The sequence below is a fragment of the Brassica napus genome, chromosome C5, assembly GCF_020379485.1.
Source record: "Brassica napus cultivar Da-Ae chromosome C5, Da-Ae, whole genome shotgun sequence".
In the NCBI taxonomy this organism is placed as follows: Eukaryota; Viridiplantae; Streptophyta; class Magnoliopsida; order Brassicales; family Brassicaceae; genus Brassica; species Brassica napus.
This window is the reverse complement of record NC_063448.1, coordinates 55,156,756-55,176,311: the sequence shown is the minus strand read 5'-3', so window position 1 is coordinate 55,176,311 and position 19,556 is coordinate 55,156,756. Positions and strand designations below refer to the sequence as shown.

Genomic DNA, 19,556 nt, shown 5'->3' with positions numbered 1-19,556 from the left:
TCTGATTGATATCCGAACAGCCGTGAAAATAATTATTACAAATACAATTGAACGTCTACCATCCAATGCGTAATCAAATCTAGCTAAGATGATATAAGCCGCTGAAATCAGAATTTACTCGTTTCTGCATAAACTTATCAATTTTAAAGTAAGATATGCTGTGTCTTCTTTATGACATATAATGTTGGAGAAAATAATATTAAGTACAGCGGATAACAAAAAGTATTATATCTAATAACGTTTATGTGTCTTGTATATGTAATTAGGACTGAGGGATATGAAATTTATAGGTCATTTATCAATTTAAATATAAAAACAAAATAAAATCTAAAAGTTAAGCACTTCTGGAAAATAATATAAAGGAAACATAAATGTACAAACCAGCTAGATTCGCGAGATATCATTTTCTAAAACATAAGCCAGTCACTAATATATATTTTTTTCTCTCACTAATATATAGTTCAATTAACGTTATAATTATATATTCAACTAACATCAGCTACACTACATACATCATCTTAGATATCATAGTTATTTAAATTAAACTGGATCAGTTATATATATATATAGATATATATGTATTCAGTTAATGGTCGAAGTATCTATTTATTTAGTAAAATGAAAATTGTATATTTACTTTTTTTTTCTGGTAGAGGAAACCCTTATTTAAATATTTTATAAGCTTAAAGCAACAACTTACATGATTATATATCACGGACGATAAAGAACCCTAAATTCTAAAACACACACATGCAAGTATCTATGCATACATACACACTTAGACGTTATTATGTGTGTTTCCATAATATAAAATATATATCCATCAAGCATCCATGAGTTGGTTAATGAGAGGGATGATCTTGTCCTTGGTTAACGGTTTTGCCAAGCAATGGTTAAGTCCAGCTTCCATGAAAGCCCTGCGCTCCTCTTCATTGTCAGCCAGTGAAGTCACCCCAACAATCATTGACTTCACTTCCATTTCTCTTAGCTTCTTAGTTGTCTAAATAAAACCAACAAATTAAAGAACATAAGCAAGTGACAAGTATATTAACCATGAGGTTAATTAAATAATATGTTTATTTCCAAAAACTAAGATTGTTAATTAATTGTACCGAAACACCATCCCTCTCGGGCATTTCTTTATCCATTAGGATAAGGTCAAAAGATGAGCCGCCGTCACGGTGGATGATTACTGCCTCCTCACCGTTATTCGCTGTCTGTGAAATACCCCCAATCGCTTTGATGATCTTCTCATGAATTATAAGGTTTAGTGGATCATCATCGACGATCAACACGTTTAGTTTCTTCTTTATTTTCTCGATATCTCCCATGGATTTTGTTGCCATCTTCGATTCTGTCTTAGAACAATCTTCACACAAAAGAAGCTAATTAAATAAATGAAACATGCAGTGTGGAAATTAACTTACAAGTGTTCGCATGCATGTGATTATCATTTGAACAAAAAAGAAAATTATAATTATCTTCTTGCATGCATGGTTCCGTGTTTGTATATAATTGTTTGTATATGCATACGTATTACATATGTAATCTAAAAAAGGTTAGAAGTGGCTTACAATTTGGATTCTAAAGAAGATTGTGAATTGTGTTCTAGGAACTTAGACATTGATCGAAATTTATAGTTGGAAAAGGTGCAAAAGCATATTTTCACGTCACTAAGAAAAGCATCTTTTACAGAATTTTGCTGGAATGTAATCTGCATTTTTGCAACTGAGTTGTTTTAACAAACTAATATGAGAACAATAAAATCAAAATGGGGAACAAATATTAAGAATACTTAAGAAATCACATGTGAAAATATCTTTAATTAATTTATCTAGATCATAACCAGATTCTATATTTGTTATTTGTACGTATTAATTCTTTCTTATTGTTAATAAAGAAACTAATATAAGAATTTTATTTAAAACTTTTCGGCATAAGAATTGTAATAAAGGTTATATACTTTTCATTATTTAGTTTGTTGGGTTAAAGGTCTTGCTGAACGGTGAACAAGATCTTTATCAAATCTATGCTAAGATATAAAAGTAAAGATTCTCATGGATCGTTGAAGGTATGCTTAAGCAGATTAAGCATAGAACTTAATGCGTCAACATCAGTGTTCCTAAGCTGAGTCGGTAATGGCTTCTTAGAGCATTAATTAACCCGTACTCTTAATTTGAGGTTCTTAACTCATGATTTTACTCTTTTTTTTTGTTTTTACACTTTTCGGCTAAAAGCTGGCTTTTATATCTTTTATTTAAGAGACGATTCTTAACTTTTCTTAGTTAAATTTTAAGAGACGGTTCTTAACTTTTCTTAATTAAAAGCTAAAAAACGGTTCTTAACTTTTCTTAGTTAAAAGCTAAAAAATGGTTCTTAGGCAACCCCACTTTAAAAATCCGGGTTAATCATGGCCGAGTTAATCATGGCCGTAGGACTAATATTTTGCTATTAATTTCTTATGAAACTTTTTGTACGTACAATCGTGGAAAATAAAAAATAAAAATATAGGAATTATTTTATTATGAAAATTGTCTTGTACAATCGTGGAAGATAATCCATGCTTGAGATATTTAAAAAATTTATGCTTCATATTATTAGTTGTCTATTATTTCAACATTTTTAAACAAGTCTACACTTGTTTTTTTTGTGAATGCTTGCATATTTTGAAGGTATTTTTAGCCAAAAATAAAAGTTTGAAAATAATCGATGAGATATGGTATTCAATATATTTGTTTTGTTTTATGTAATGCAAAGCTGGACTTCTGCTCACGTTTTACACGAAATCTACGAAGCCAATACTTTTTTTTTTGCTAAATTTTGGCCGGGTCCTCAGGTCACTTTTTTCAATATTTGGCTTCGTAGATTCCGTCTTGACCAAAACCCGATCGAATCAGAGATTATATTCAGTGCCGTGTCTACAACTTTGGGGGTTAAGGCTAATTTTCAAAAACATGGTTTTTCACAAAAAAAAAAAGTTTATACAAGTTAATGAAATTGTAAATACACTAAAGATGTCTATTAAAAATGAATCTACTAAGAAGAACCAAACTTAAATGTAAAGAACATAATATATGAACAATCGAGCTCTCTCCTTTCTCAAAAAAAAAAAAAAAAAACAATCGAGCTCTCTATAAATATATGTATACACTCATGAACTACTAATGTGTCTTCAAAACATGGGGCCCTAAATATTGATTAAAATGTGGGGGCCTGAGGCTGTTGCCTTTTTTGCAAAGGGGTAAGCACGGCTCTGATTATATTATATAGTTTATCTGTATGTGTCAACTCTAACCCGTGTTGTGCCTTGAAAACAATCGCTCCATTGTGATATATACAGTGTAATAGAGATTACAATTGATATATGTCAGTGGAATTTTATTCTCTGCTGTGGCAACAATAGCTCCAAGATCCCGACCAAGTTCCATTCGGCGTACTCTTATTTGCATTCATTTTCTATTATTGTTTTTTCCTACCAATGATTCGTGGAAGAGAAATATGTTTATGAATAATGTGAATTCTTTTTTTTTTAAATATTATTTTCTCCAGTGTTCGGCAATTTATTTATTATTGAAGTAGGATATAAGTCAAATAAGTTTTACAAGTGTTGCATTCTATATGTTTTATAAGACAATAATGTGTGTATTGGTTTCTATAAGAGAAAAAGATTTAAAACAACGTGGCATATGTTTTAAGTATTCTCAAAGCAAATTTATCAGATTGTGATGAATGTTTAAATGAGTATAATAATACATGGATATTAATTAAATAAATAAAAGTAAGCATTTACAAAAATCACGGTAAAAGTTACCATTACAATTTGGATAAATGCAGATTAGCACGATAGTTCTGTTCCTAATAATTCATAAGATATCCCAAATTACTCATTAGAAGAATATAGGAATAGGATGGCAGCCTCAGTTGCAAAAAAAAAAAGTATGTAGGATGGAGAGACTCACTAGATAAATAAAATCAACCTATTTGTAGAAATAACAATCCATAACCAGAAGCCCATTGGGTCCAGTACGAACAAGGTCTATATTACAAATGTATTTGCATACAAGTTTGTTATCCTCTATATATCAAAAGACCATTAAACCTTTGAACTATAACACGTGTCATTATGAGAATCAATTTTAAAATTCTTAGAAAAATAAATTGGTCCACCTAAACATATAATATGTTTTTCATTAAACTAATCATATAATTAATTATTAATATAAAAATATTATTTATTATTTCCTTAAATAGAACAAACATAATTACCTAATCTCATAAAAATATATGTGATAATTAATGATTTTAAATAATAAAGATTTGATAAAACTTTATACATCATCTATCATTTTTATTTTATATTAATATTATTAAAATAAATTAGACAATCAAATTAACCAATTAATAAAAAAAAGTGATTTTTCTATATATGTTATATTTTGAATTTTTAAAAACGAATATAAATTAATAAACTTTTAAAAAATCTTACTTTGAAAATTTGTGATCAATAATTTAATTTTTATATATAAAAAGATACAAACGTTCATAAAATTATATGAGTAAGATGTTTTATTTAATAAATATTAGATTAAATATATATATATATATATATATATATATATATATATATATATATATATATATCTCCTATATATATTAAATGAGAAACATTACAACATTTGAACCATGACACACGTCATCACGAGAATCAGTTTCAAAATCTTTAGAAAAATAAGCTGGTCTGTCTAAACATATAGTATATTTTTCATTAACCTAAACATATAATTAATTATTAATATAAAAATATTCTTCATTATTTCCTTAAATCGAACATACGGAATTACCTAATCTAATCAAAATATATTTGATAATTAATAATTTTAAATAATAAATATTTGATAATAATTTATACATCATCTATCATTTTGTTATATTATTATTATTTAAATAAATTAGACAATTAATTAACCAAATAAATAAAAAATTAATTTTTATATATATGTTATATTTTGAATTTTTAAAAACGAATATAATTTAATAAACTTTAAAAAAATCTCACTTTTAAAAGTTGTGATCAATGGTTTAATTTTTATTGATAACAAGATAGAAATATTCATAAAATTATAACAAGATATATATGTTTATTTATATTAATATCGTTTAAATTAAATTATATATTATACAAAATGTATAAATATTTAAATTTCAAAAGTTTTATTGAACAAATACTAAGAATTTAATATTTAAGTTTCAAATTTTTCATTAAATTTGTAAAAATGATTACAAATTAGTAAAAAATATTAAAAGTTTCATATTGAAAATTCTTTTACCAAAGTTTCAATTTTTTGTTATAAAAATACAAATGAACATAAAACCATGTGAATAAAAAAAATTATTTAATAAATAGTCATATTAATAAAATAGTATCTATATACAACATTCATTTCGCGCAACGCGCAGATCTTAATCTAGTTGTTATGAAAGGGACGAGATAATTGATTAGGTGGTCCATCAAAATTCAAATAAATTTCAATAGTGAAAGAATATAAAAATATATTTTATAATATAGTGGACATAAAAAGTTCACCCACTTCACCACCTAGAAATCAATTCCTTTATTATTATTCACATTTCAGTGTCTGCAAAATGCCTCAATAAATTCGTTTAGAACATGATTAATGTAGAGTTTTTAGGGTGGAGTTCTTATTTAAGAACCGGTTCTTAGCTTTTTTTTAACTAAAAGTTAAGAGACGGTTTCATATATTCCGCTAAGAGCAACATTAACCCTAAGAACCCAATTGGGTATCTTAATAACTTTTTAGTAATTAATGGTTGTTAAGAAATTGTAGTTAAGATACTCTTAGTTTTTTAGGTGCAATGGTAGGTTTTTAATTTTGGGGTTCTTAAAGAAAAAAATTAATTAAACAAAATTTAATTAAACATAAAATTTATTTATTAAATAAAACATATTAAAAGATAAAATTTTAAACATAGATTTAAAAAAAAAACATTAAAACAAAGATTATTAAAATAAACGAGAATAATTTAAAAGAAACATTTGAGCTCAGTTGTTGTCTTCATCACGTCCAAATTTACGCCATAGATGTTCAACCAAATCAGCTTTCAGTTGTTGATGCATTTGTCTATCACTAATTCTTGTTCGAACACCCATCATATTGGCGATATTTGTCAATATCTGTAGAATATGTTAGATCCACATGTGAACTTCCGTTGTCTTCCACTTGTTGGAACTCTAAAACATCATATTGCGTGTATCCATCTCGTTCGTCTTCTACTATCATATTATGAAGTATGATACATGCTCTATCTTCTCAATTTTGACTTTATCCCAAAAAAATGCTGGATTTTTAACGATGGAAAAGCGAGCTTGTAAGACTTCAAAAGCACGCTCGACATCTTTTCGGACAGCTTCTTGATGTTGAGCAAATAAAACTGCTTTCGGCCCTTGTGGTACTGAAATAGATTGGATAAAAGTTGCCCATTTCGGATAAAAACCATCGGTGAGATAGTAAGCCAAATGATACTCTCTTCCATTTACAGAATAAGTGACTCGTGGAGCTTGACCATTTATTATATCATCAAAAACAAGTGAACGATCAAGAACATTGATATCATTTAATGTACCAGGAGGTCTAAAAAACGCATGTCATATCCATAGATCATACGAAGCAACCGCCTCTAAAACGATTGTGGGTTTTTCCGAACCACGTGAATATTGACATTTCCATGCGGTAGGACAATTCTTCCACTCCCAATGCATACAGTCGATGCTTCCTATCATCCCGGAAAATCCACGTTGCTCTCTAATAGCAAGTAGACGTTGAAGATCAGCCGGTGTTGGTCTTCTTAGGTACTTGTCGCCGAATAAATATATTATTCCGTCCACAAAATTTTCCAAACATCACCGAGTAGTAGTTTCACCGAGCCGGAGGTATTCGTCAACCGTATCAGCCGCAGTACCATATGCCAAGACACGGATAGCTGTTGTACACTTTTGAAGTGTAGAGAGGCCAAGCCTACAAAGAGCATCTGGTCGTTGTTGAAAGAATTGAACTTCATTGTAGAGTCGATCAACAATACGCATGAACAATGGATTGTTCATTCTAAACCGTCTGCGGAATAGATTATCAGGGTATGTTGGGGTTTCACTAAAATAATCATTCCACAAACGTAGATGGCCAGCTTCCCGATTTCTTTCGAGATAGGCTCATTTCTTCCTTCTTCTCCTTCCTTCTTCTTGATTACCATAATCAATGGTAAAAATCTCGAAAGCTTGCTCAAAATATTGATCGAAATATTAATCAAAGTTTTCATCATCTGATCCCTCAGGAGGGTAATGAGAAGCAGATGCCATATATTCGATCAATATGTAGAAATTGTTTTTGATAATTTTGTGTTTACAATGTAGAGAAGGAGAGAGGAGAAGTTGATTTACTTGATCACGAAAAATAGAAGTGAAGAGAAGTTGTTTGCTCAGGGAAGAGAGGAGAGAGGAAAAGATGAATAGTTTGCCAATTATTTGGTGAATACAAACTATAAATAGAGAATGAAATGAGAGAAGATGACTTGTGCTCAGATTGCGACAACTAGAATCACATTTACAAGAATCACATGTTTGGTAATAACCTCTCGTGACACTAGAGTCACATGACAACATCACAACACTACAAGCTTGACATGTCTGGTTTAAACTCCCGTGACACTAGAATCACACGACAACATCATAAGACTACAAGCTTACCACTTGGTAATAACCACCTGTGACACTACAAAACAGAAGACAGCTGATTGACATGTTTGGTAATAGCTCCCGTGACACTACAAAACATAACTCCTGTGACACATGAAAACAGAAGATCACAAGAGACTGAACTTCCTCCACTGAGACTTCATGACACTGAGCTTCTCCGTGAGTACACTGCTACACTCTTCTGCACCTGGGAAACCAAGAGAAGAACATGAGACAGAGATAGCTATAACAAGTATTTATATGATTACTAACTAGCCTCTTTATATCAACCAATCACCAAGACAAGAAGATGAGACAGCGAACAGAAGAACAAGCATTTGTATAATTAATAGTCACAGTCACATTACATCCATAAGAAGAACATGAAAACAGAGCACTGAAACTAAAACATGAGAACAAGACACTGAAACTAAAAACATCACCACAAGACACATAAACTAAAAATTAGAACAAGAACTTAGAACATCGAATTTCCTTCTTAGCCTAGAGCTAATTTGAGAGCAACTCAGTAACCAGCTTCTTCTTCAAAGCCTCTTCATAGTCAAGAAGCGGTTCTGTCTTTGCAAGTAATGAGTCAAGTAGCTTCATCTTTGATAACTTCTCCTTCATATCCAAATCATGCATCTTAATGTTCCACATACTTTGATACTCAGACAGTGACTTCCCGTGGGTTGAGTGAAAAACATAGGGACTTGTGAGGAAATAATGTCTTGCACATAACCAAAGACGGTGTGTTGCTGACTTTGAAGAAGGTCAACAAAGTTTGATGTCGGATTATATGGATTGTAATCCATATCCGAATGTGTCAGGAGAGGAAGAAAAGAAGAGAGAAAGAAAAGAACTCGGTTTTTGACAAAAGGAAGAGAAGAAGAATGTGTTTTTGATATAGTTAATACAAGAAGAATGTGTTTTATAGAAGAGAAGAATGAAAGGAGCATTGATCAAGGCGTTCATAACACTCAACCAATTGGAGTTGACATCTAGCTAACTATTTATTACTTATCTTAACTTCAATCTAACACTAACCAATTCATTAATTACTGAGGCTTCAATTCACACCAGAACCACATTCAATTCATTTCACAATCTAGACTAATTCAGACCAGAACCACATTCAAATCAATTCACAACCCAAACGACATCACACAAGAATCACAATCTATTCACATAAGAATCAATACACACAAGTAACCAAAACATTAACTACTGAGCTTCAATTCACACAAGAACTTCCATCTATTCATTCCAGGACACAATCTAATTCAATACACACAAGAATCACAATCTATGTAATATCAGAACATAATCACAATCTATTAATTTCATAACACAATCCAATCACAATCACATTTCAACACTTTCAATCTATCTAACAGATCAAAGATAAACGGATTACCTGTTTTGCAATTGGAACTTGTCGCTAGGTGTAGTCCTCTGCTTAGACCTTCCAAGCATGTCTCCTGATCCCTACATCTCAACGCACAAAGAAAAAACACAATCGAAATTAATCATCAGACAAAAACAAACACATGACACAAAATCATGAGACATAGCTTTACCTTTCGATTCGACCAATCATCAACACTCGCCGTTTTGATTCCGCCGAGGAGAGCCACGGAGAGAGACGTCTGTGCTTTTCTTCGTCGACGAGCCGTCGAGGAGAGCCACCGCGAGATCAAAAGCGCAGAGGCAGAGTCGTCGAGGAGAGCCACCGCGAGATCAAAAGCGCCTAGGCGGAGTCCTCGAGGAGCCGTCGAGGAGAGCTAGAGAGACGCGGAGCCGTCGAGGAGAGCCACCGAGAGATCAAAACCACACATGCAGAGTCGTCGATGAGTCGTCGAGGATCGCCACCGAGATATCAAAAGCGGAGAGGCGAAGTCGTCGAGGAGAGATGGAGAGACGAACAGTCCACCAACGGAGACGCCGAGGAGAGCCATCGATCGAAACACATGCAGAGTCGCCGAGGAAAGCTCGAGAGACAAAGCGTCGTGGAAGAGAGGGAGAGAGACGAGACGCCGAGTGAGTTTTTCTCGAGAAAGAACGAGAAGAACACGCAAAGGACACGTGTCCCACAAGACCCGGCTCTTTATGGCCCCTAATAAGACGCGCTTCTTCACATTAATGTTAATTTTTTTTTTTAAATCCTAATAATACTTAAAACTCCACTTAAGACCATGCGTTAATTATGGTCTAATAACCTAACCTCCACTAATTATGCTCTAAGTACTATTTCTCTCCTTCAAATATTAATGATTCATTACCACAGTAATATATGGCGACAAGAATTTTTTCGGAAAAGTACATTGACACATATTATCAATCGTAGCATGTAAATATACATTAATAGTTCATGGATTTATAACTACGGCGCATCTCTTAGTTGAATCATTAATCTCGAGTAGAACAGAAAACCATATAACAATCACTCCAAATATTACATGATAATTGGCACACATACATGAAAAAATGACTAAACTAAGCTAATCAAGGTACAACAAGCACAAACATCAAACCGCATATCCGACAAGAAAAGTTTCTTAATTATGCTGATCAAATGTATTAATCAACAATGCAAACTACAAAAGGCAAGGCCTTGACATTTAACTGAAATAAATTCACTTAGATTAGATTCTAGAAGAATCCAAGAGCATAACGGTACTAAGGTTCATTGGGTGCATATACTTGGAGGAACCAGTGAGGATCTGATTAACAATGATCCTATTAGCTTTCTCTGTCGGATGGAACGCATCCCAAAATGCATATAAATCTCTGTTTGGACATAAGTTCGAGATTGGAGTGCATAGTCCTATGCCGTTGTACGGTCCTTGTCCACAACATGCCACCTTTGATGTCACAAACCCTACACACATATATACATGCATATAACGATTCAAATCAAATGGTATTTATTAGAATATATAGAGTACTTATTTGTTGTATAGGATCCAGACATAAATAAATGCTTTCAACTACCACCAATATTTTTGTATCCATGGTTTTATAATACATTAGAGTTAGATTGTTGGGGGAAAAACTTTTCAAATAGAACTATTTAAAGACCGGACAGTTACTGTTATTAAAATTCTAATAAAATGATACTGCTATGCATACAAACCGACACGTACGTATTGAATACTTCGATCTATATAGTATCTTTTTATTTAAAAGTGTGAAGTGAAATCAATTTTTTGCATAAATGTAACAACATGCATGGAAAAGATGGTCCTACATAGTTGTCACTGGTCATGCTCATTTATTAAATTTCACGTACGCATTCAATCAGACATAACTATCACTACTCCTCCAAAAGTACTCCCTAATTATGTGGTTATATCATTAAATCTTTGACAAGTTTGAGTCAACCTCACTAGTCAAATCTTTGATTGAGTTGTTACTTTTCATAAATTCGAAACCAACAACTAAAACCTTTTGAAATATATCAAAATATCTACTACTACCTAACATATAGTAAAATTTTCTAGAGTATGCACGCTTATTAAAAATTTAATAAATGTTTATAATTTAATTTATTTTGTACTTTATTATACACTTTCCAATAATTTTCTACCAATGAAATTTAATCAAATCAAATATTCTCAATTAATGTTCTTCAAAAGTATAAAAAAGTACTTTAACAATATAGAAAATCTATCTTTGTGGAACAAGAAAAAAATCTAAAACATTTTACTTTCGGGAACAAAGTAGTATTAAACAATTAGCACTACTAGCAAATTAATAAGAGATGAGTTATAATTACCGAATTGTTCTGGGTTAGTTAGATAATCCATGTTCATTTGATAGGCATTGGCTGCTACAAAAACGTCCTGACCGATCTCAGCATTGACTGATGCGATCAAATTAACTAATTGCGGATTGAACAAAGCGGCTGCTGTTTGGAGAGCACCATAGCATTCGCCATTTCGGCTATGCTGAGCCAGCTCCGCAGGTGCACATCCCATTGCACCAGTTCCGGTTACTAGAACCCGTCTTGCACCCAACTCATAGAGTTTCTTTATCAATGAAGACAAAAGAGAAAAAAATATTTAATCATGTACTATGAAAAGAGTAAATCATTATCACGTATATATATATATATATTTTTTTTCTTTTAAAAACAACAGAAATTAAATCTTCCCCATATTTCTAAAAAATTCCCCACCATTTAAAAAGAAGTTATGTCCCCTCATTTCAAGAGAATATTGTGATTAATTTATTTATTTTTGAGAAAAGAGAATAATGTCATTACTATGGTGATATAGCGCAATAAATTATTGAGGGGTCACTTGTTAAAGGCATTGTCATGTACTGAGACAACACATCAGTAAGGTCATTGGTAATGCAAGTCTCAAGATTCCATGATTCTAGCTAGTTTCCGTCTGAGTCACCAATTTATTACTAACTCCGTTCCCGAAAGTAAGATGTTTTAGATTTTTTTCTTGTTCCACAAAGATAAATTTTCTATATTGTTAAGATATTTTTTTATACTTTTGAGGAACATTAATTGAGAATATTTGAATTGATTAAATTTCATTGGTGAAAAATTATTGGAAAGTATATAATAAAGTAAAAAATAAATTAAATTATAAATATTTATTAAATTCTTAATAAGCGTGTATACTCTAGAAAATCTTACTTTCGGGATCAGAGGGGAGTACTATATGGCAGCATGGCATACTTTATAATTCAGTGCTATCACGTGAAAATAAAGTAGAGAAGAGCTGATTAAGGTATGTTTTAGTTGTCCTTACCCTAAGGATTTTTCCGTATTCGGAAATGAGATAAACAACGTAGTCCGGTAATGTGAACTGGCGAGAGCGAGCAGAGAAAGGAATGAGATAATAGTTGTTGACGAAATCGTTGCCACCGAGTGTGATTAAGACAAGAGCTTGATTAACTAGCTGTTGTGTAGCTTCTGGTCCGATCAATGCGCTCACTCGTTGCTGGTACTGTTGGAAGTATTCGAACTGTTTAGATATTCTAATTATGTTTACCTGCCAAACAAAAAACATAATCTATGAACGAGTTGAAAGACAGCAATTAAACAAGAATTACAATGCATTAACACGATATTAGCTCCTTGAACCCAGAGTCGACGTACCAAAAATAAAACATTTTTCAAAATTTTCGAAATTAATATACATAAACCTATGGCTCCTAAATTACTAAACCAAAATTTTTATTAAGTTTTTTTTTTTACTAAAATGGCTAGAACTTCCAAAATTCCAGGACCCGTTTGGCTTAAACCTGAAATGACTAATTTTTAAAAATATTTATGGTTAAGCCCAAAATGACTATAGCTTTTCCTAGTGTTTTTTTGTTTTGTTTTTGTTTATTGCATTTAATTATTATTTTTTGCTAACTTTTATTGCATTTAATTTAAGAATTGTCGAAGTTGCTTACAAATTGAATTCCAGTGTCGTTGAGGATTCCAATTCCAGCGGAGGCAAAATTAGCACCGACAAGAAGATTTTCTCCGGTGAGCTGCGGGCTAAGGTACGGCAAAGTCGACGGCATGCCTATAGCTTCACCTAGTAGAGATAAAAAAAAAACATTAAACCATGGTTAGGGATAATTAAAGAACATATTATTATCTCATAACCTTTCTCGAACTAATTAAATATACTCACTGATAATGTCGGGGATGTTGAGGCCGTTAGAGAAACGCCCAGTGGGTCGACGGGTCGGGTAATCGATACCATACGGGTAATTGTCGGCGCGAGCAGTGGTGACAAGGTAATCATTGTTTCCATTGTCGACCAGAGAATCACCAAAGACGTAGAAAGCCCTAGATTTAACTTGTGGTGCAAGAAAAGTAACAATGAAGAAGAGTGATATTAGAAACCCTAGTGGAGAATAATTAATATCCATAGTTATGGGCAGAGATGTGATTAGATAACGAATGGGGAGAAAGGATTTAAGTTGACGAATACTATGAGAGCATATGGTGGGTGTTATATATAGACACGCTGACAATGGATATGTAGGTTTCAATCAGTAACGTATACATATATGTTATATATATGTGTATGTTTTAATGTGTTTTGCTTTTTGGTTGTGAATTTTAAGACGAGAGGAAAACATTAATAGAGGCTGCCAACTGATACACTATAATCTTGTTTGTTGTTTGGATGTAATAAATGTTCTAAATGGAATCATTTTTTACCCTTCAAAATTCGATTGAATGTTTATACTGAATCACATGTATTGTCTACAACCGATGAGTAAATTTTGGATCCCACTAGTAGTAGAAGAGGAAGCGAAAGCTATCTGTAAGTTGAGACCGATAGCTAGATCAATGGTGCACTGTGAGGTGGGATCAGGGATTACTGCTAGTTTCTGGCATGATAACTGGACCTCTCTTGGTCCGCTGATTGAGCTAGTGGGGGAGAGAGGACCGCAGATAACCGCCCTGGGCATTAATGCAGTAGTGGCGGAGGCGTTAACTAATAATGGCTGGTGGTTGGATCGTAGCAGGAGCAGGAGTCCTACGATCTTGCTTATTAAGTCTTGTTTACCGAATGCGCGGGAGATTATAGACTCGGAGGTAGATGATACATATGTGTGGTATCCAGGAGCAGATCGTGGCTCAAGTAATTTCTCTACGAGTGAGACGTGGAGAGCCTTGCATCCTTATCCAATAGAATTGTTTTGGCATAAGGCTGTGTGGTTTACTGATAGAATTCCGAAGCATGCTTTCGTGGTGTGGGTGGCGGCTCGGAACAGAATGGTAACGAGAGATAGGCTTATTGGATGGGGTCTCACGGTTCCTTCCAATTGCGTTCTCTGCTCAGGGAACGATGAGAGTCGACATCACTTATTTTTCGGCTGCTCCTATAGTTCTCAGGTCTGGACTTTCTTCCTATCTCGATTGCAGCTCACTCCGCCTCAAGGCTTTGAGGATGTGTTGCGTTGGCTGCTAGCGCCGTCGCGTGATAAGAACATGGTTTTGATAGTAAGATTACTTCATCAAGCAACTTTGTATTTAGTTTGGAAAGAAAGAAATAGCAGAGTTCATAACTCGGTGGAGAAGCCTACAGGGGTTATTATTGCAGAGATTCAACAGATTCTGAGACTCAGATTAGATCCGGTGGCTCGTAGACAGACACTTTTGCCAGGCCAACTTTCGGTCTTGGTTACTTGGTTGTCTTTTTTTGCACTTTAGAGTTTTCAAGCTTTTTCTGTGCAGTTTGGTGATTGTAGTTTCGAACTGGATCTGTTTTGGGTGCCAAGATTTAATAAAAGGTAGTAGTTTAAAAAAAAAAAAAAAAATTTGGAATGACTAAGTATCTGCATCCAACGAACAATGGTAAGTTGCGGATTTCCACAACATATATGTGAGAAACTACCATGTTTAGAATTATTTGATTCTTTTAAATTTTTTGTTGTTCTTGGTCTCCATTTTGTGTAGTGTTGTGTGTTTACCCTAATCCCAAATCAGGGTGTTATGGCTGGACCGGGCTCCAATGAAACTTAATTTATATAGCCAACCATGGGTCCATTTCCAACTACTCGGTTAGTTAAAATGTGATAAATATCCAGTATCCTCTCGCTTTTTTCATGTCATGGGTTATACATGATTCTTTAAAATTTTGAATTAATATTTAGAAATGCTCATGATGGCTGGATAATATCTAAAACACTACAGTGAGATAAACAACATCCTCATGTCAAACGAATTCCATCTATAAGTTCAAAAATCGAAAGTTAATATTGGTAGATATTTGCAATTCAGATAACAAAAAGCTTTACACTAACATGATGTGGTTTTCTCCAACCAAATGCATCTTCTTTCATTAAATAGTACAGTTAAAATAAAATGAAAATATAAATAAAATATTCTGGAAAAAGTGTACATAACGATTAAAGCCATTAATGTGAATGGAATGGGTCGTGTTCAATCCCATGCTTTAAATTTTTTTTTGTGTATTTTCAAGTATAGTTCTAGTTTCTGTGTGTAATGCTTTATATGTTTTATTTTCTTGAAATGATGCTTATATGCTTGATAAGTCGACTAATATCATAAACCATTTGATGTATGCATTAAATTAGTAAAAGAACAAATCTCGCATAGTCGCATTACACTACTTTTGTTACTTATAATCCACATATTAACAACCATTTGATTGATGTCTGCATTAAATTAGTAAAAGAACGAATCTCACATTACACTACCTATGTTAATTTTTTTTTGATCACACACTACCTATGTTAATTAATCCACATAATTACACCTTGCGTTTGTCTCACGTTTGTTAGTGAAGAAAATGAAAGAATTGGATTAAGAAAAATCCATACGTAATGACAAAATTCACAACTTCTGTAAATACATTATTCAAAAATAAAACATTTGTTTTGTCTTGTTTTTTTATATGTACTTCTCTATATAAAAATAATAATTGGAGAGAGAGGTATAAGTGAAATTAAGAGATCTACCAACTCGACCAGCTCACATATCTTAAATTAACATGATGAAGCTACCCTCTCCAACTGCATGATGTTGTATGATTTCTGAATAAAGCATAAAAAGGGTAAATGTCATCTCAAACCAACATTTTCCGGCTATTTATTACTTCCTTTTTTTACCTAAAGCAGTGTTCTTAAAACCAGACCGACCCGATGGTTGGACCGGGTTCGACCATGAACCGGTTATATAGCCGGATTGGTCTAATAATTGGTTCGACCATGAACCGACCACATAGCCGGATTATATTTCAAAGTTATTAAACCAATAAAAACCACTAAAACTATCGAAAATCTATAAATCATCCATATAAACAAGAAACTAATTTATATTTATAATATTTTATGTTCAAAATTGATTTATATTTTAACTATGCATCATGTTTACTAATATTACTTTTATATTTACATACTAAAAAAATATTAAACCATATTATTGAACCAGGTTTGACCCGGTCGAACCATATTGAACCGTGACCCAAAATATTTTCGGTTCAGCTTCCGATCCGGTTTTAAAAACACTGCCCTAAAGTTAAAAAAAAAATCAATGTATTTATTTGAAAAGCTATACAGTAAAATTAAATGATATCCCATATTTCAGATATTAATTCTCTTAAAAATAAAAGAATTAAAAAAAACAGTCCAGCCACGGCAGTTTTTAGACAAGCCCATTAGTCGAATGGTTTAGACCCAATAAAGAAAACTTGATGGTCGTGCTCGTGGACTCAATACCTTCGACTTGGACCTGATGTTTCATGTTCTGGATTCTGCAAAGCACATGATAATCCTGATGCATAAGCTTCCAAGTTTATTTTTCGTAAAATTTATAAGCTTGCAAGTTAGTTATTAATAAAGACATTTGTGCTATGTTTCTAGGTACTAATCTCTGTAAAAACTACTTTAGAGATTAGTACCTGTTAGAGATATGAGATTAAAAGAGGCTACAAGTAACCAGAACAAAGGTGAAATGATCAGAGACCAAACAAAAGCAGGACACTGTTATTAGGGTGTTCACGTTTTCATCGTGGACCCAACTTCCACTCTTTATTCCAGTTGTTCATATTACTCTCGTCTGAAAGTCAGAAAATTGCAAATACACTAGCATGCAAAGGATATGAATCTCTCTAAACATGTGAATAATATATGCATATAAAATATAGTAAGAAGTATACAAACTAAAGTACTAATCCGCACATGCATGCAATGACATAATAATAGAATAAAGAAACAAACAGAGAGCCAGTTGGGGAAGCAGCCAAACGAGAGGTGGGCTACACATATCAATGTTCCCATTTATCACGTATCTTCCACTGAAGAATCAGTCAAACTTTCTCAAAACTGAAAAAATAAACATACCATATAATAAAGTTTATAAAGATATGAATAACAGTCTTCAGAGAAGAATCATCTAATGAATAACAGTGTTCATAGAAGAATAGAAGAATCATCTAATGAATAACAGTGTTCTCTACATTGTCTGGAGACTATCTAGACTCTTGAGTCTCAGCGTAGGAGACTTGGTTACTCGTAAAAACGTGAAAAGTAAAGCACAATGAACGCATGGACAAAACAGAAGGGGTCCATGTGGATGTGGTTGGAGACTTGGTCTTCATTTTGTAATATTATATACTTCTAGAATGACTATCTAAAAAAAACGTTAGCTTAATGGATGTATACATTGACTTTGTTTTGTATCCATCCTGGGTCAAAGACTCAAAGTGCTTCTTTAAAGATTCCACTATCCCATTATCCCTTTCAATACAAGAGGAAAAGGAAGAAGTCACTTTATTCATATCTTGTTTATATATATACACATGCAGACCAACTACTCTGTCCTTCATTCATCAATATTCCTATCTGCCTTTATCTCTGTTCTATCTAAATAGCACTGAAACATCTTTGAATTCCTTCCAGAATGAATATCGTAATCGAACACAACCCTTCAAGCATAAAGTTATCTGAACTTGGAGTCATGTCATGGCCTAAGTAAGTATCAAACAACTACATATTCTGTTTCTATCCCTCATCTTACTGGTTAATAACATGACGAATTTTGATAGGTGGTCTTGTCAGCCGGGGAAGTATGCATTGGTGTTTGAAGAAAGAGAGACTTGCTATTTGGTGAAGGGAAAAGTGAAGGTGTATCCAAAAGGGTCATCATCAGAGTTTGTAGAGTTTGGTGCAGGAGACCTTGTCACCATCCCAAAGGGGCTTAGCTGCACTTGGGAAGTATCTCTTTTCATCGACAAACACTACAAGTTCGATCCTCCTACTTAATTTTTCCTACTTACAATAAAGTATAGAGACAAACCAAAAAGACAATGCTTAGGATATGTACAAAGCTCCTCCTGATTATATGTTTCTTTGTTTGCCAGAACTATAATCTCAGAGTAAAAGCCCTCTAGCTAGTTCAAAGAGACTGAGATAAAGGGGTTTCAGCTCATGAGAGTAACTGTATTCCTAAGCTTGAAGTAATCAAAAAGTTAATCTCATGGGTTAACAGTTTGTTATATCTTGTTCCATCACAGATAAGAGTTCCAGATTCGTGCTAATGAAACTTGCTAACTTAAGGATTCCAAGTACACTGAGATTGTTCTTTATTCCTAACCGATCATTATCAAAGATTCTTATTATGAGGCCATTGGTTACTATCACTAACAAGTAACAAAAGAATTGAAAGAGCCCTTTGAATGATATAAATTTAACATGTGAAAGCATATATTCTAGCAGTATTGCTCCCTGACTAGATAAAGTAGAAGAGGATGTGCTCACAAATCTAACATACTAAATTTCAGTAGTAGCAGCATCTGGTACTCCCATCAACAATTATTGGTGCTGATTAAAAAAAGAAAATTAAGATGCTACTTTAGGCTGTATACAAATAAGAACCATTACACTTTTTGTATTTATAGAAACAAAAATCTCTGTCAGGCATATATTCTCAACTTACAGAATATCCATTGTTGCCTTAAGTAAGATACATACTCTTTAAGTTCCAAGATGAATGAAAGCTAACCTTTAGGATTCCAGGAAGATTGATTTCATCTGAAAAGCTATAAAGGGCTCAAAATAACAATTTGGTCCATGAACTCAAAAAGGGGAAAGCAGCAACTAGCCTCCTCAAGAGCAATGGCTTCTCATTGAACTGTTGCTTTGTACGAACATTCTCATTTGAAGGAATCTCAACTCGCTTGTCTAGATCATCCCAACCTCCATACTTAGAACCTGTGCTGTTAAAATCAATATCCCCTACCATCCATGACTTGTATCCTCCCTTATCCACATTTTCTGCTCACGAAGGAGCCGCGGGTACTTGGACAGAGATCAA

General features: G+C 33.0%; 4 protein-coding genes across 5 annotated transcripts; 2 read left to right on the top strand and 2 right to left on the bottom strand.

Annotated features, from left to right (window-relative positions):
* Window positions 1-662: 662 nt before the first annotated feature.
* On the bottom strand, window positions 663-1,706 carry LOC125587675 (two-component response regulator ARR22-like). Its single transcript, XM_048758594.1, has 3 exons — window positions 1,575-1,706; window positions 1,113-1,369; window positions 663-1,000 (listed from the first exon to the last, which is right to left on the bottom strand). The coding sequence occupies exons 2-3, from the start codon at window positions 1,344-1,346 to the stop codon at window positions 824-826; spliced, it is 411 nt and encodes a 136-aa protein (XP_048614551.1). The 5' UTR covers window positions 1,347-1,369; window positions 1,575-1,706; the 3' UTR covers window positions 663-823.
* Window positions 1,707-10,162: 8,456 nt separating this feature from the next.
* Window positions 10,163-13,752, bottom strand: LOC106345958 (GDSL esterase/lipase LTL1-like). Its single transcript, XM_048758593.1, has 5 exons — window positions 13,396-13,752; window positions 13,169-13,296; window positions 12,517-12,759; window positions 11,526-11,778; window positions 10,163-10,628 (listed from the first exon to the last, which is right to left on the bottom strand). The coding sequence occupies exons 1-5, from the start codon at window positions 13,634-13,636 to the stop codon at window positions 10,393-10,395; spliced, it is 1,101 nt and encodes a 366-aa protein (XP_048614550.1). The 5' UTR covers window positions 13,637-13,752; the 3' UTR covers window positions 10,163-10,392.
* A 311-nt stretch (window positions 13,753-14,063) lies between these two features.
* LOC125587361 lies at window positions 14,064-14,930 on the top strand. Its single transcript, XM_048757628.1, has one exon. The coding sequence runs from the start codon at window positions 14,064-14,066 to the stop codon at window positions 14,928-14,930; it is 867 nt and encodes a 288-aa protein (XP_048613585.1).
* A 3,006-nt stretch (window positions 14,931-17,936) lies between these two features.
* On the top strand, window positions 17,937-18,738 carry LOC125587674. 2 transcript variants are annotated; one of them, XM_048758591.1, is made up of 3 exons: window positions 17,937-18,214; window positions 18,289-18,486; window positions 18,604-18,738. In XM_048758591.1, exons 1-3 carry the CDS (start codon window positions 18,144-18,146, stop codon window positions 18,620-18,622), a joined length of 288 nt encoding a protein of 95 aa, XP_048614548.1. In that variant the 5' UTR covers window positions 17,937-18,143; the 3' UTR covers window positions 18,623-18,738. The 2 variants fall into 2 exon arrangements, with proteins under 2 accessions (XP_048614548.1, XP_048614547.1); XM_048758590.1 differs by having other exon boundaries at window positions 17,947-18,214; window positions 18,289-18,738.
* The last annotated feature ends 818 nt before the right edge of the window (window positions 18,739-19,556 follow it).